Source organism: Tasmannia lanceolata, unplaced genomic scaffold (assembly GCF_043159265.1).
Source record: "Tasmannia lanceolata isolate RefF3 unplaced genomic scaffold, GAP_Taslan_0.1 ptg000019l, whole genome shotgun sequence".
Taxonomy (NCBI): Eukaryota; Viridiplantae; Streptophyta; class Magnoliopsida; order Canellales; family Winteraceae; genus Tasmannia; species Tasmannia lanceolata.
Window position 1 is genome coordinate 16192565 of NW_027518696.1, and position 16362 is coordinate 16208926.

General features: G+C 39.0%; 1 protein-coding gene across 2 annotated transcripts; it reads left to right on the plus strand.

Moving 5' to 3' along the window:
* Positions 1 to 503: 503 nt before the first annotated feature.
* LOC143853048 (uncharacterized) lies at positions 504 to 14789 on the plus strand. Of its 2 annotated transcripts, XM_077362759.1 has the most exons (3): positions 504 to 1648; positions 1727 to 1840; positions 14446 to 14789. In XM_077362759.1, the coding sequence occupies exons 1-2, from the start codon at positions 702 to 704 to the stop codon at positions 1818 to 1820; spliced, it is 1041 nt and encodes a 346-aa protein (XP_077218874.1). In that variant the 5' UTR covers positions 504 to 701; the 3' UTR covers positions 1821 to 1840; positions 14446 to 14789. The 2 variants fall into 2 exon arrangements, with proteins under 2 accessions (XP_077218874.1, XP_077218873.1); XM_077362758.1 differs by having other exon boundaries at positions 504 to 1840.
* Positions 14790 to 16362: the final 1573 nt, after the last annotated feature.

Here is a 16362-nt window from a genome sequence, read left to right on the forward strand (position 1 = left end):
TAATGCTCTGTTTGGTTGGCTATTTTTAAGGAGATTGAGGGGAGAACATCTTCTTGAGATCAGATTGAGATTGTTTGGTTGCCTTTTAAGGTCTTTGACCACTAGCACTGTCGGGTGACGTTCGGGTGATGTGGCACGCTCGAGATCTTCTCTCCAAATTTCTTCAAATCAAAGAAATTTGTGGAGAAGATCTTGGGGAGATCTTTTTGCCCTTATCCCAAACCCCCCCCCCCCCCCCCCCCCCCCCCCCCCCAATATTTGCAAGACAAACCAAACAGTGTTTCTTTCTTCCACCCTTAATCTCCCCATTGACTAATCTGCTTTAGATCTCCCCTTTAACCGTGGGATATAGATCTACCAACGAATTAATGGCATCCAAACAGAGCATAAGGGATTTGAATGGATCGTGACTTAGACATCAGTGGGTCCAATCTGAAGTGGACCCATTAACACCCATACTTATAGTAGTCCTTCTCTTTCATAACTAATTAGGGATGGCCAAATAAAGAGGGTTTCATTATCAAAAAATGATGTGTGCGGGCATCAGTGTTGAGACCTTGCAAATTACAGGGTACAAAACTATGAAAGAAAAAGAAATAGGGAATCCTTTTGTCATCGAAATAGGTAATCTCCCTCCCATCAAAACCCTCTATTTTTCTTATCCCTTGTGCTCTGTTTTTTTTTTTCAATGATATGCCCAAATGTCATATTATTTTTTCTGCAAAAGAGTGTTCCATTCCCATTTTCTACAAAACCCATCTCTCAAATCCTTCACAACAGTCTCCACAACAACACCACTATCCTTCACAGTCGGTTACCTCATAAACTCATGCGGGCTCTCTTTAGAAACAGCTCTCTCCACATCCCAAAGGCTCCACCTTAAAGAGAGAAACCTACAAAAGCTAGACTCCCTAATTACCCTCCTTGAATCCCATGGATTTACTAAAACCCACATCTCAAAACTCATCACAAAGTTCCCTATCATCCTCCAATCCAGTGTTGAGAATACCATCATGCCGAAAATCAAATTCTTGCTTGAAATAGGCTACTCAAAATCAAATATCCCTGAACTTGTCCTATCAAATACAAACATTCTGAAGAAAAGTTTGAATAATCAGTTAAAACCATCCTTCAATTTACTGAAGAGCTTTCTTCATACTAATGATAATGTTATGAAGGCGTGTAAGCGCTCCAAGTGGCTGCTAACATATGATCTGAAGCAAACCATGGCTCCAAATGTTACATTTTTAGTAAATGAAGGAGTGCCCATTTCAAGTATTTCATATTTGATCATGACCCAACCAAGAACTGTAATGCAAGGACCCACTCGGTTCATCCAAAATGTTCAAGCAGTTAAAAAATTAGGCATCCCACCAAATTCTCGTAGTTTTGTCCATACAGTTCAAGTAATGACATCGATGAGCAAGGCAACATGGGATAGGAAACTGATATTTTTTAAGAGCTTGGGGTGGTCTGAAGAACATGTTATGAGGGCTTTTAAGCGAGAGCCGCATTTTATTTCCTGTTCAGAGGGGAAAATTGAGAAAATGATGGATTTCTTTGTCAACACATTGCAGTTGGAGTCATCAGTGTTTTGTATGCATCCTAAGCTTCTTATGTGTGGGTTGGATAAAAGGATTATTCCAAGGTATGAGGTTTTAAAGGTTTTGAAATCGAAGAAGCTGATTCAGGAGGATAAGATAGTTATTTCATGGTTTACTTACAGTGAGAAGCGATTCTTAGACAAGATTGTGATTAAATATGTGGAGAAAGTTCCAGATTTGATGGAGGTATATCATGGCTCAATTGCTGCTAAATGACCAGTGTGAAGACTGGAGAGGTGAGTAGATTTTTCCAAATGTTGAATGATGTCTAATAGTTCCTGAAAAACTATATGTGTGCTTGTTTTTCATCATATGGTTTTTTTTATCCTTGTCCTGTTTCTGTTTTAGTTTCTGCTGTGCGTATTTTTTTTTACAATATCAGGTAGGGCAATGATTTATTCACCCCCCCACTAGATATACGGGGTTCACCACAGTGTGTGGTCGCAGGAGAAGACTTCAAAAGATTTACTATGTGGAAAATATTAAAAAGATTTCATGAAAATTTTCTGAAGGATTCATTAGCCGACCCCAACTAGTTTGGGGCACAGGCTTAGTTGAGTTGATTTGAGTTGAGTTGAGTTGGAGAATAAAAAAAGATTACAAGTTCTCACCAGACTACACAAGAGACAAACCCGGTATGCTCGATGCCATCTAGGATCCGAGCATCGATGCCCTTCCACTTGACTATGCTTCCTCAGTGGATCTTCTCCGGTGAGATCCAAGTTCCATGCTCTTCTTGCTTGTGCACTTCCTCTCTTCTCAAGATCCAGAATATAATGAGCTTCAAGATCTTGTTGTTCGTGTGTTATCACCTTGCTTTCTCAGGAGAGCCAAATCTCACATACACTTGTTCCCCTTGAATACGTTTTCACCTTTTTTCGAAAATTTTCAGGTCTTATCCAAGCATCCCTTTGCATTGAGGAATAAGAGTTCCAAAGCAACAAAGAGTCATAAATAAAATAGACTTATATTTCCAAAATCCACTAGAGGATACTCTATAGTTAAAGAGTCCAAGAATGCCCAGCCACGTGAGATCAACAAGATTTTAATCAACATCTTACACAAGCTACATGGCTTACGAAATTCAAGGCAACTCAACATTCTCCACCTTGGCTTTTTTTTGATTCATCTACCACTTGTAAATATCTTTTAAGTACCAGGGGCATTTTTCCTTGTGTCGACCTTTTCTAAAGAAATCCCATCTCTGTCAATAACCTCTTGAATAAACTGGTGCCTTACGCCTAAATGTTTAATCCTTGCATGATAAACTTAATTTGTTGCCAAGTCAACTCCTTTTGTGCATTGTCCCTTGCCTGCAAGCGTGCTTTGTACGTTTCTCTATCATTTTCTTAGCTTCCTTCGTTTTTACTATAAAGACATTTGCATCTAATAGCCCTTTTTCTCTCTTATAACTTCACCAAGTCCCAAGTATGATTTTTGTGAAGATATTCCATTTTTCCACCCATTGTATCCTCCCAATAATTGGAATTTCTGCATGAAACTACTTCTTGAAATGTAGATGGATCTCCATTCTTCGTTACTAATACAAAAGCTACCATAGCCTCATAGCCAAAACGTATGTGTGACTTATGAGTTCTTTGGGATCTTCTAACTTGTGATTCTTGTTGGTACACATGTTGTTGATCTTGCTAAGGTAGTCAAGCTTCTTCTTGCACATGTCATGGAGTGCGAACCTCCACCTCATTGGTCTCACTCATTTCCTGTGTTCCTTCACCAGTATGCTTACGTGATTCCAACAGGGAAGATTCATTGAAAATAACATCTCGACTAGTGATTAGCTTGTTAGAAAATGTATCCCACACTCTATATCCCTTGACCCAACTTCTATAACCAAGAAAAATGCACTTTTTGGACTTTGGGTCAAGTTTAGAGCATTAATCATTCTTAATATGAATATATACAAGACAACCAAATATTCTCAAAATAGAATAATCACCGGGTTTACCAGGCCATGCCTCTTTTGGAGTTTTATAAGAAATTGTTGTCGAAGGTGACATGTTGACCAAATAACATGCTATATTAACCGCTTCAGCCCAGAAGTCCTTCTCCCATCTGGCATTGCTCAACATACTGTGAGCCCTCTCGAGAAGAGTCCCATTAAGCTGTTTCGCAACTCCATTTTGCTTTGGAGTTTCTAATGTAGTAAAGTGATGGATTATTCCTTCACCACGCAGAACTCGACAAACTCAGAAGACCTGTGTTCTTCTCTATTGTCTTTTTTTTTTAACTGGGATTCTCCTCCATTGTCTACCATTAGATACTTCATCTTCTTTTCCGCTTCTCAATCATGGTTTTCAATTGTTTGAATCTCGAAAACACAGTAGATTTTCTTTGTAGAAAGTAAACACATACTTTTCTAGAGTAATCATTAACCAATGTCACAAAATAGAGAATATCAGCCTTTGAACCAATTGGGGTTGGTCCTTGCACATATGAATGCACATAATCTAAAATGCCCTTACTTAGATGAATTGAAGTTTTGAAATCCACCCTACAAGCTCACAGAGTCTAACCTGTAACTCTTGACACCCTCGAGTAGTTCCCGATTACTGAGCTCTCTCGAACCTTGTTGACTCATATGCCCTAGCTGCATATGTCATAACTGTGTCAAATCAGTTAGACCATTTTCTTCTTTAGAAATGGCTGCTCCACTTACCATTGTACTTCCCACTAACTCATACAGGTGGTTTTTAACTATCTTTGTCTTCATGACAACAAGAGAACTCTTTAAAACCTTCAAAGTTCCACCGTCTCTAGTATACCGACATGTACCGGAGTCTAAATCATCCTAAGAAATCAAATTCTTTTTTAACCCTAGAACATGTCTAACTTGTGTCAAAATTTTAATAGTTCTTTCATATATCTTGATCTTCATTGTTCTTATCCCAATTGGCTTGCATAAATTGTCATTCCCATTAAAACCAAGCCGCCATTCAACTTTTTTTTTTGAAAATTGACGTTTACAAGCTACCATTCAACTGCTCACATGTAGTTACCAATGTCTATGTAGACACATGTGAAAAGAGCATTATGTATTGAGAATCCATGTGTCATTATAACGATTATTACCTGATGAGACGGTCAGCATCTTGTCGCAGTCTTTATCTGAGCTTTCTTTTGCCACGCTTGTTCTGAAGACTCTCTTTTCTCCTTTTCTTGATCTTCCTTAAGTTTTCGGCCTTCTTTCTTCATATGTCCAATTTTATGACAGTAGAAACACTTTATAATGCATTTTCTTATATTTGATTTGCATCTAGACCTGCCCCGATTACTCCCCTTCTTCTCCTCATTTAGTATACCTCGAGCAACTAAACCTTCTGCTTGCTTCTTCGGTCTTTTTCTCATCTTATTAGAAAGAAGAGCAACATTGACCTCCTCTTGTTCTATGTTATCTTTCCCTAAAGTAGAGTTGTGACCAGATGTTCATACGATGAAGGTAAGGTCAACAAAATCAAGGCCTTGTCTTCCTCGTCAATTTTTTTTGAATGGTAAATCATCATCAATTTTAACATCGATATTTGATAATTGACAAATGATTTTGTTATATGCATACAAGTGTTCCATTACTTCAGTCTCTTCCTTCATTTTCAGAGTATAAAGTCGTTGTTTGAAATATAACCTGGTTGTGAGAGACTTTTTCATGTACAAGTTCTCAAGTTTCAATCGCATATCAGTTGCAGATTTCTCATACATGGCATGGTATTTGACATCGTTTCCTGGTGACAAACAAATAGAACTCATAACCTTCAAAACCATGTCATCTCAATCTTCATCTGACATATCTGCAGGCTCTAATTGTGGTTTGTGTAGTTCTTGTTGAACCAACAAATCCCTAAAATTGACTTGCCACAAATTAAAATTGTTCTTCCCGTCAAATCTTTCCACTTGAAACCATCACCGTCATTGTAAAGCCAATGCTCTGATACCACATGTTGTAAATTTAAAACGCTAAATAGCCGACATCGGTGACCTTATAACAATCCAAATACAGAAGAATGATTTCGGTTTTGTGTGTTTAACAATATGTAATGTTTGTCAAACTAGATTTGCAAGAACAAAAAATAATTAGTCCAAGGCAATCACAAATAATGCACACCAGATATATGTAGTTCACCACATGTGTGACTACGTCCACAGGAGAAGACTTCAAAAGACACAATCCTGGTATGCTCGATGCCATCTAGGATCTGAACGCCGATGCCCTTCCACTTGACCATGCTTCCTCAGTGGATCTTGAACAGAGAGATCCAAGTTATATGCTCTTCTTGCTTGTGAACTTTCTCACTTCTCAAGAGCTAGATTGTAATGAGCTTCAAGATCTTCTTGTTGTCTTTGCACTCTCACCTTGCTTTCTCAAGAGAGCCAAATCTCACATACACTTTTCCTCTTGAATGTGTTCTCACCTTTTTTCCGAAAATTTTCAAGTCTTACCCAAGTATCCTTTTGCATTGAGGAATAAGATCTCCAAAGCAACAAAGAGTCCTGAATAAATTAGACTTCTATTTTCAAAATCCCACTAGAGGATACTCTATAGTAGAAGAGCCCAAGAATGCCCAGCCACGTGAGATCAACAAGGTGTTAATCAACACCTTGCATAAGCTATTTGGCTTACGAAATTCATGGCAACTCAACAATGAGGAATATGATGGTAGTGATTCTTGAAGCAATTCTTATTTCAGGGGAGCTGAGCTAAGGTTGAAGATTCTATTGAGCTATTGGGTGTTGGTTGGTTGGTGGTTTTAACTTGGTTTTGTTCTTCCTTTCTTATGGGAGTGATGCTAATTATCCTTTTTATTGTGTGGATGAACTTTAAGTTTTCCATGTGGTATAGAAATATGATGATAGCAAGCTTGAAGTGATTCTTATTTCAGGGATCTGAATTCTGAGCCAAGGTTTAAGATACGAAAAAAACTCTAGAGACTTTCCAATTGTATTGATCTTAGAGCTTTGTTATATTTCCGTGTTGTCTTGTCACTGCCAATAACATCATTTGGGTATCGATCAATTATGTCATGTGGTCTGTCTCTCTAAACTGGAAACTGATGAAATAACACAATAGATTTTTCCCAACAGAAAAAGATGAAACTGTATCTGTTGTTTTATTCCTTTTGACATTGTTGTTAGGTGGGTTCATAGAACTTGAAGGGATCTTATGCGTGTAGTTTGAATGTGAGAATTCCATCCGGTTCAGTGCTTCAATGTTACTGTTCAGCTGTGAGTTCAGTTTGTTACAAGGAAATTGGGGTCACAGCAGTAAAACCTTAAACAGCTCTTATGCACATATGCTAGTAAATCACACTTGTAGAATTCCTGGGCAGTATCCACCCCTATATGTACCTCATACTTTTTCATGATATAAAAGGTAGCATCTATGAGGAAGCAAATTGGTACCCAAAAATACATCGCCAAGATGTCCAAAGCACAAAAGAAGATGAAAGATTATCCATGTCATACCTAGACCTATATCAAGAATGATAGAATTCATTCTTCATTGAAAAATTTGCTCCGAAAGGATGGCTCTTTTGCCTTTGTCGATATATGAGAAGTGTTCCTACTTTTCCTTTTAAGCAAATTCAAACGGACACGGAGTGTCGGACACGGCAAGCCACCAAACTTTAGAAACGGGGACATAGCTAAAATAGGAAGTATATGTAATCATGATTTGTGGATATGGATTCATGTGGCCAGTTTGGACATGGATACGAGTTGTCTAAATGAGGTAAACACAATATTCAATAAAAAACAGAATGTCACACTTGACACGGTACAAAAACATGTCCACACACCCACATTAAGTCTAACACTTCCAGCAATACAAGTAAAAGTGTCCAAAGGAGTGTCGACACGTGTGGACACGCGTGTCGTGTTGGACACGGCAGGACACGTGAGTCTTCAATAAATTCGAAGTGTCGGCCAAATCATTGATTGAAACCAATCCACCTAGTAGCCAAGGGTGAGATGCATGGGATTTGAAGGGCATCTCATGCCATGATGCAGCCACTTCTAATCCATATGAATTCATTGAAGCTTGAAGAGATAGAGATAACCATGGTAGAGAGCGAGTAAAAAAACTCGGCTCGGGCAAGAACTCGATCGAGGTAAACTAAGTTGACTCGAGCGACTCAATGATTGGTGTGGTCGACTCCAATTTCCCCTTCTGCACTAGGCTTGCAGTTTTTTGTTGGTGAACCCTGGTGAAATGGAATGCTAGCTACAAAAAACATTGTCTGGAGATTGTTAGCCGAAGGGTTCAACCTTGGTCACCTTTTTAAGTTATGTTTTGATGAAAACAAACACCATATGATGTTTTATAATTTTTGTAGTACTAATGTTTGAATGTTGTTAAGAAATCTCTTTGAAGATCAAATCAATGTAGATTGAATCATGGATTGAGGCATGGAGCTTGGAGCCAAGGTTAAAAATTATAAAGCCAAGTGAAGATCCATGGAGCATGAAGAAAGAACCTTGAAGGCTCGCTCAAGATTGAAGACTTAAAGAGATGAAGGTGTTTCAGAAAAACCCCTCCAATATGTCTTCTGAGAGTTTATGGAGGTGTTTCAGAAAAAGCCAGAGCCAGTAGAGATTGGGGAGATTGACTCGGGAACAAATGAAATTGGGAGCAGGGGCCTTATAACTGTCTTTTTTAGTGTTTATAGTTTTGAAGACACCGCTTTAGCTTATTTTTGTTTTATGATCTTTCTATAAAAAGATCCATTCTATACTTCATAAAAAATAGGAGATAGGTGATGCCAAGTCACCACATGCAATTATTACACCTGTTTCTTTTCTGGTAGTTTTTAGGGATTTCGATGCTACATTGGCAATCATTTTGTTACTGGATTGTCCCCCTTTTAGGTGTAGAGAATGATAAAAGCAGAGATGTATAAAAAAATCTTATTAGGCTGACTCACTTGTTACAGTCCGTTTCTAAAATTTTGCCTTCTTTTTAGACTAAAAAATGAGGATTCCATGGAGCGTGTAATAGTCATTTCTAAAGATTCTCATCTATCTGTTTCACCCCGTGTAATTAGGCTAGAATGAGAAGCCTTGCCGAACAGGCCCTAAGCACCCTCAAGTCAAGGAAAAGTGGTTTTTTTTTTGCTTGGAAATTACCTGAGGATGCCTTGCATGTGGCATCGAAACAGAGCCTAAAGTAATCCATCCAACCATTACACCTCAGGATTTGATGGAATGGGGTGGGCCATTTATGCCCATTCATAGCGTGGGTCCCGAATGCTAGTGAATCTACCAGGGTGGGCCATTTTATGCCGATGCATAGCATAGGCCAAGAATGCTAGTGAATCTACTATTTTTCATAACCCCCGAATGCTAATGAATCTACTATTTGCATTCCTAACCCGAAAATATCATCAATTTATTGATAATTATGAGAAGAAATCAACAGTGCACACTCGATTCTCAAAATAAAGTACAATAAAACATGGGAAATGATATCAGCACTGCCATGTTTTTATATTCCCAAAACGCTCTGGCAAGCCAATTAAAAAAGGGAAATGATATCAGCGCTCCAATGTTTTGATAATTCCACTCCACTTGCTTGTCTTTTAGTATTTAAAGGTCTTGTGGGAGCTTTTTGGGAACTGTAATAACCTTTTGACAGCCTTTTAAATACTAAAAGACAAGAAAGTAGAGCAGAAATATCAAAACATTGGAATGCTGATATCATTTCCCTTAAAAAAGAAACGAGAAATGTTTTTATATTCCCAAAACACTATGGCAAGCCAATTAAAAAAGAAACGACAAGCTAGGACCGCGGAATATCCAAACATGATCGTGTTGATATCATTTCCCTTGAACATTCTATAGTTCTAAATTTCAGTTCATCTGAATTATCCTTTTTCTAACCACCATAAAACATTCTAGCAGGTTTTGAGAACGGAAAGTGAAATCACCACCGCTTTTCTTGATAATGATACCCCTCCTACCCCTCGCTTTATCACTGCCTTTAATGACCGTTGATAGTTCTTTTGCGGATGGTAGTAGTCTTTCATAACCATAGTTAGCAAAACTCCATTTTAACGATGTTTTTCAAGAAAAAAGAAGGAAATGAATGAACACAAAAAGATGGCTAGGTAGTGAGAGGGAGAAAATAAGGGGCGAGAGAGAGATCAAGAAAAGATGGCTAGGTAGGGAGAGGGAGAGAGAACAAAAGAAAAGATGGCTAGGTTGGGAGAGGGAGAGAGAACAAAAGAAAAGATGGCTAGGTAGGGAGAGAAGAGGGCCGTCGGCTCCTTTGCTTTGTCTTTTTACAAATCTTTCAAAATTAGGGTTGTTCTCCCACACCACTCTTATATATCATGTTATGTGGGCCCAATATCAACCAATAATACTACATCATAACTTAAGTGACTTAAGTCATGCAAAAATACTAATCTACCCCTCCTACAACACATAGGAAAATATGCAGTAAGGGTAAAAGGGTCAATCCTAATGAAACTAATAAAATAAAAGGTTAAAGAGCATGCAAAGGGTGGGCCCTAGGTGATGTGAACATCCCTTCACATCTAGGAAATTCAAATAGCAAAAATAAGTCCAATAACCACATAAAAATAATAAAATAGTGGTCCAAATGATCCAACGGTAAGGAATGATGATCCAACGGTAAGGATCGCATCAGGTTCTCCCTGTGTGTGAAGAACTCGACTCCGTCGAGTAAACATCTGTAAGGCGCTGAAATAAATTCTCGCAAAGCCTACGTAACTATGTCTTATCAATCCAAGTGCAATCCGTCAACGGACAATCCCTCCATCGAACAAGGTATTGTCGATGTGATCCGTTGCGGGTAGCTGTCATCCGCACATCAACAATGTCCTCAATCTGCTAATCAGTGAAAGTTTCGCTCGAAATGGTAGGGTGATGATGTCGTCTGATCGCGGCTCTTGTGGGTCTCCGTGAAACTGGTACAGGTTGGCAATGTTGAAGACGGGAGAAGTCGCAACATCCCCAGGGAGGTCCAATAAAGTGATGATGCCTTAAGTCGTGTGGTTATGGTCTTACAATCTCTGAGTGTTGAGGTCATAGGATTTGATAGACTGAAGGACGAGTATGCCACATGTCCTGATTTTGGCATCATCTTTCAAGATATCCTTGATGGTAATCGTCGAGACCATGTTGATTTCTTAATTCACGACGGTTATCTATTTCGAGGATCTAGGCTGTGCATTCCCCGAACTTCACTTCGAGATTTCTTAGTTTGGGAATTGCATGATGGAGGCCTAGCTGGACACTTTGGCAGAGACAAAACAATCGTGTTAGTCGATGATCGATTTTATTGGCCGTCTTTAAAGAAAGACGTAGCGCAAATTGTTTCTCAGTGTCGTACTTGCCAATTGGGAAAGGCTAAGAAGCAAAACACTGGATTATACACGCCTTTGCCTATTTCCCATTCACCATGGCAAGACGTCAGCATGGACTTTGCCCTTGGATTGCCTAGGACAGTTAGAGGACATGACTCAATCTTGGTTGTGGTAGATTGTTTCTCATGGATGCCAATTGGGAAAGGCTAAGAAGCAAAACACTGGATTATACACGCCTTTGCCTATTCCCCATTCGTCATGGCAAGACGTCAGCATGGACTTTGCCCTTGGATTGCCTAGGACAGTTAGAGGACATGAATCAGTCCTGGTTGTGGTAGATTGTTTCTCACGGATGGCTCACTTTATTCCGTGTAGCAAGATAGCTGTTCCTAAGCTGTTCTTTAAAGAGGTCGTCAAACTTTATGGGCTTTCTATCTCGATTGTGTCTGACAGAGATGTCAAATTTGTTAGCTATTTTTGGAGCACACTGTGGAAACTCTTTGGAACTCAAATGAAGTTTTCATCAGCATTTCATCCACAGACCGATGGTCAGACTGAGATCGTTAATCGTAGTTTGGGTGATTTGTTGAGATGTTTGGTAGGTGACCGTCTAAGTATATGGAATCTTTTGTTACCAACTGCTGAGTTCGCGTACAATAGTTCTGTTAATCAGACTACTGGAAAGAGCCCCTTTGAGAGTGTCCATGGCGTCAACCCTCGTCAACCTGTTGATCTTATACCATTACCCCCTGATGCCCGTCTCTCTTAGTCAGGCAATTCTTTTGCCCAGCACATCCGTGACCTACATGTTGATATCCATCTTAGGATTGCTACAAGTAATATTGACTACAAACTAGACGCTGATGGACATCGTAGGAAACTTGAATTTAATGAAGGCGACTGTGTTATGGTTCGTATTCGTCCTGAGTGTTACCCTCGCCATTCTTTCAAAAAGTTACATACTCGAGCCATTGGAACTTTTCATATCCTTCGTAAGTATGGCCCTAATGCAAATTTAATAAACTTACCTGCTGATATGAATATTAGTCATGTATTCAATATCGAAGATCTTATCACATATCGAGGTACCTTCGAGCCTTCTACTTTGCCAACAGATGTTTCTACAGGTCGGACTGTCATCTCCTCTGTTCCAGCACCAGTGACAGATGTTTCTACAGGTCGGACTGTCATCTCCTCTGTTCCAGCACCAGTACCAGTGGTTCCGCCAGTTCCACCACTTCCTGGCGACCAGATTGATGATACTTGCCGATGAGATTGTTTCATCACGCCATGGTGGTTTTCAGCTCTATCTTGTCAAGTGGTGTCGTCGACCAGATTCAAACGCTACTTGGCTTACAGAGGAGGAGCTTCGTCGTTTGGACCCCAATATCTTGGAGCAGTACCAGACTCTTCACTCTCTGAAGGAGTTCTTTTCAACAGGGGAAATGATGGAGATCGATGTCCCTTGCGAGTTTATTCTCAGCGGGGCCACCCTCGAGGAGCCCCATAGGGATCTTTTTATTGTTGTTTTAGTGTTATTTTATTGTTTTTAGGGATATTTTTGGTATTAGTTGGTATTATTAGGGTTATTTTAGTCTTTATGATTATTTAGGTTGTTTTAGTTCCCTAGGGATTGTTAATTGCCTATTTATAGGCCAAACTATAGCTCTTTTGTTAACTTTGAATGAATTATTGAGATTATTGAGTGAAACTTCTCTCCCTGCAGAATTCTTCTGCTTCTCGTCCTCCCTAAATTCCCCTCTTCTACTTCTTATCTCCTCTATTTCTTCTTCTTCTATTTCTCTTTTCTACCCTACATCACTAGGCTAAAGTCGGCAAAAGACCTAAGCTTGTCCTTAGGCCAAAGTCCCGCGAGGCATTAAGACCCAAGAGCCACTGGGGCAAAAGACCCATCATCCTGCTGGGCTAAAGTCCCACTAAGCAGAAGACCTAAGCTTGTCCTTAGGCCAAAGTCCTGCGAGGCATTAAGACCCAAGAGCCACTTGGGCAAAAGACCCATCATCCCGTTGGGCTAAAGTACCACTAGGCAAAAGACCTACGCTAAAGTCCCACGACCGGGGGGGGGCTGCGTCCTTCACACCAAGGAACTGAGCATTATGTCTTTTAACGCATAATCTATTGCATATTGGGTCTGATGTATCTTGCTAAATAGGAGGCCGCCTCCTTTATCAAGGGAATGGCTTGTGACTGGCAGTACGGATCTTGATCTCTAAGCATTTTTTTTCATTGTTTGATGACCTTCTATTTATGAATTTCACTGATAGCATCCGTGCTGACAGGAGCAGTTTATATTCTATACATATTACACTTTGGTATTTACCCATGTAAGATACTCTTCTCCCAAGATAATATTAATTTTCTTGATTACAGACATGTTCTTACTATATATCTTCTCATCATAATTTTGTAAGTTTGCGACTCACTCGGGCATCATATTCCTTTATGCAGGATTAACATCATCGTAATTTTATGTTCATTTACTCACCTTAGTTTAGTGTGCCCTAGCTTTGAATTATCTCAATCGTCCTTTTCTTAGTTCATGCTCTGGCTCTTCTATGAAGGAAAATGTACTCCAATCACTTGATCATAATATCAAAGAAAGTAAGAAACAACTACTGATCTGATTGCATCCAATGTTTATAATTGAAATGCCCAAGGGCATCTACCCAACACCTACGAGAATATGAGAAATGATGAGAAAGAAGATCCATTAACCATTGAGGAAAATGTGTCAAAAAATAGTTCTCAAGGCAGTCGAGTGCCAACATCCTCGATATCAATGTTTGGGTCAAAGACACTGAAAAAGAGGAGGACCAATTCGGAGAATCCAGTGTTGTTCCCAGTGATCTAACCTATGGAATTGACACAGAAACTCCGAATTTCATACAAGTTTCTCATAACGTACGGGTTTCTCAAAACAATCGAGATCCATTTCATCTTTGACATGAATCCTACAAATTCTGCCAAAATTTGGAGAAATTCATGATGGAGCTCAAAGCCTCTTCAGAGAAGTTATTCACATTTCTTAGTTGTCCGTTGGCTTTCTTATCAATTCCTTTTTATTCTTTTGTTGTTGATGTTTTGGACTGGGTAATTTAAATCAGTTTTTTTATTCCATGTTCATTTTTTTTTCTATCTTTAAATGTGGGGTGTGTGGAATATTGAACACAAACTAAATGTGTGTTGCATTGATTAGTTTGTTCATACAAGAAATAAACCTGAGGTTAACTAATTGGAATACGATTCAATTAGTTGTTTTGTTTTCAGATATGCAGTTATAAATCAATTTTTCAGCATCGATTAGGAATTTTTCCCTTTGTTTTAATCTCCTTTTAGCTCATTGCTATATATGAATTTACTTATTCGATGTTTTTTTTTATGTTTCCTTGATTGTTGTAATTCCGCTTTCCAAAAGCAAATAGAGGTCTCTCTTGGTTCACCAGTGCTGTCCCTACTATCTAACCCATGAAATTGCTTTATAGGATTTCACTTCAATTGTATATGAAGTTGTGCCACCATCTTATTTAACTGAGTGGCAAGAAGTGGGGATGGGAGCAACAACAAAACAATAATACAGGCTACTTTATGACCCAAAAAGGTCTGGGTTGCTAGATTCTGAAGTGGCAGCTGCACCCATTAGTGCAACTATAGTTCTTGTATCTTTTGATGAACTTTTGATTTTGATGGGTTGGTATTGTAATCACTTAATTTGTTTTTGATAGGTGAACTGTATATGCATCGTGGCCCATTGACTTGATCTAAGACTTTTGTATGCTCCCCTCAACATTCACAGTTTTTCCTATGAATGGATTGTTTTTATCTGCTAGCATTGGTTGCACAACTCAATTTGTAATTTTTTTCCGCAAGTATAATTTTTTTGGGTGAAATAGTAATTGACAATTAACAATGAACGAAAAGATATAAATCAGAACAGAGTATTTCATTATACCTTTTCCATCATTTTGTGCTTGGTTTATTGAATGTTGCCTTTTCCTACATTTTGTGCTTGGTGCATTGAATGCTGTTGGTTTTTTAATGGGAACCCCAATTTTAAAAGCTCATAGATCCGAGTATCCAACCAATCCTAGCCATTGGTTGAATATTGTTGGTTTCAGCATTGGAATGGATGTCTATGACTCTTTTACATGCCAATATGCCATGACTGTTTTTTGTATCTATGAAACTCTGTATTTCTTAGACACCTATGGTGCAGTTGGAAGGACTTTCCCTTGAGTTGAATCTTATTCATCTGTTTTATGTTCTGAATCATAGTCGCTACGAAATTCATGGATTATATGTGACTATCAATAAAGCAATTGTATATTCTTATCTAGAATGGGTTTCTAGTTGCAAGTTTAATTGTACAATGGCAGATTATTCTTTTATTTCATCTTTTTGGTTGTTTCAGTTTCTGGGAATATTGTTACTTTTTGTTTTGATTCTTTGGCCCGTTTGGATGCAAAGAAGATTTTGATTTGGATTTCTCACGTTTGCAGCCCTTTTTGCATTGTAACTTGGATCGGATCAAATTCTTGGATTTCCAATTCAGCAACTGACAGTGAAAAAAATCAGATTTCCAAATATGCGGTGCAAATAAGAAATTGGAAATCCACAGATCTGGCAGTTTCCTTCACCCTCTTTGCTCCTCAACCTCTCCCCTCCGCTAGGAAGTACCCCCTCCCTCCCTCCCTCCCTCCCTCCCTCCCTCCCTCTCTCTCTCTCTCTCTCTCTCTCTCTCTCTCTCTCTCAACATGAGCTGCCGGATCTATTCATTTTGTATTCAAAACTCAATTCCAAATCAAAATACAATATATGAGGTATCAAAACGGGCCCTAACTGAATTAATTTATGGGATCTTCCAAAATCTAATTCCTTTTTCGTGTTTTCCCGACAAATGTCAGGTGAAGCTAGGTATTTTATTTACTTTTTTTTTGTTGAACGCGTGCAAGTTTCTTACTAGTGTGCGCGCGTCGGCCCCACCTCATAAAAAATGAGGTGTAAAATGATGGGCCCATTCCATGCATGGATTTGAGTAGAGATGGTGGGGCCATGGCATCAAAACATGAAGGTAAGATTGTGGGACTCAGTATTCTTGCTTATTTCGCTGTTCCCTGGTACAGAAGCAGTTCGGGAATGAGTGAATATGGGACTATAGAAGTGGATTCAATCCTTAAAAAGAGTATTTTCCATACAATCAAATAGATTGCCTACAGGAGCCCAAACTATGTGACTGAATAAATACTCCTTTATCTTTTGCGGGTCGAACTGGCTTTGCCAATTCAAACTGAAAGCTGGTTGGTTGAATACGGCCATTTATCTTGAAACCTCTTCAATATGCCTTGTGAGAGTTTATGGAGGTGATTCGAAAAAAAGCCAAAGCCAGTAGAGATTGGGGAGAT

Coding starts and splice junctions, on each gene's coding strand:
- LOC143853048 (XM_077362758.1), top strand. CDS start 702: ATGTCATATTATTTTTTCTGCAAAAGAGTGTTCCATTCCCATTTTCTA.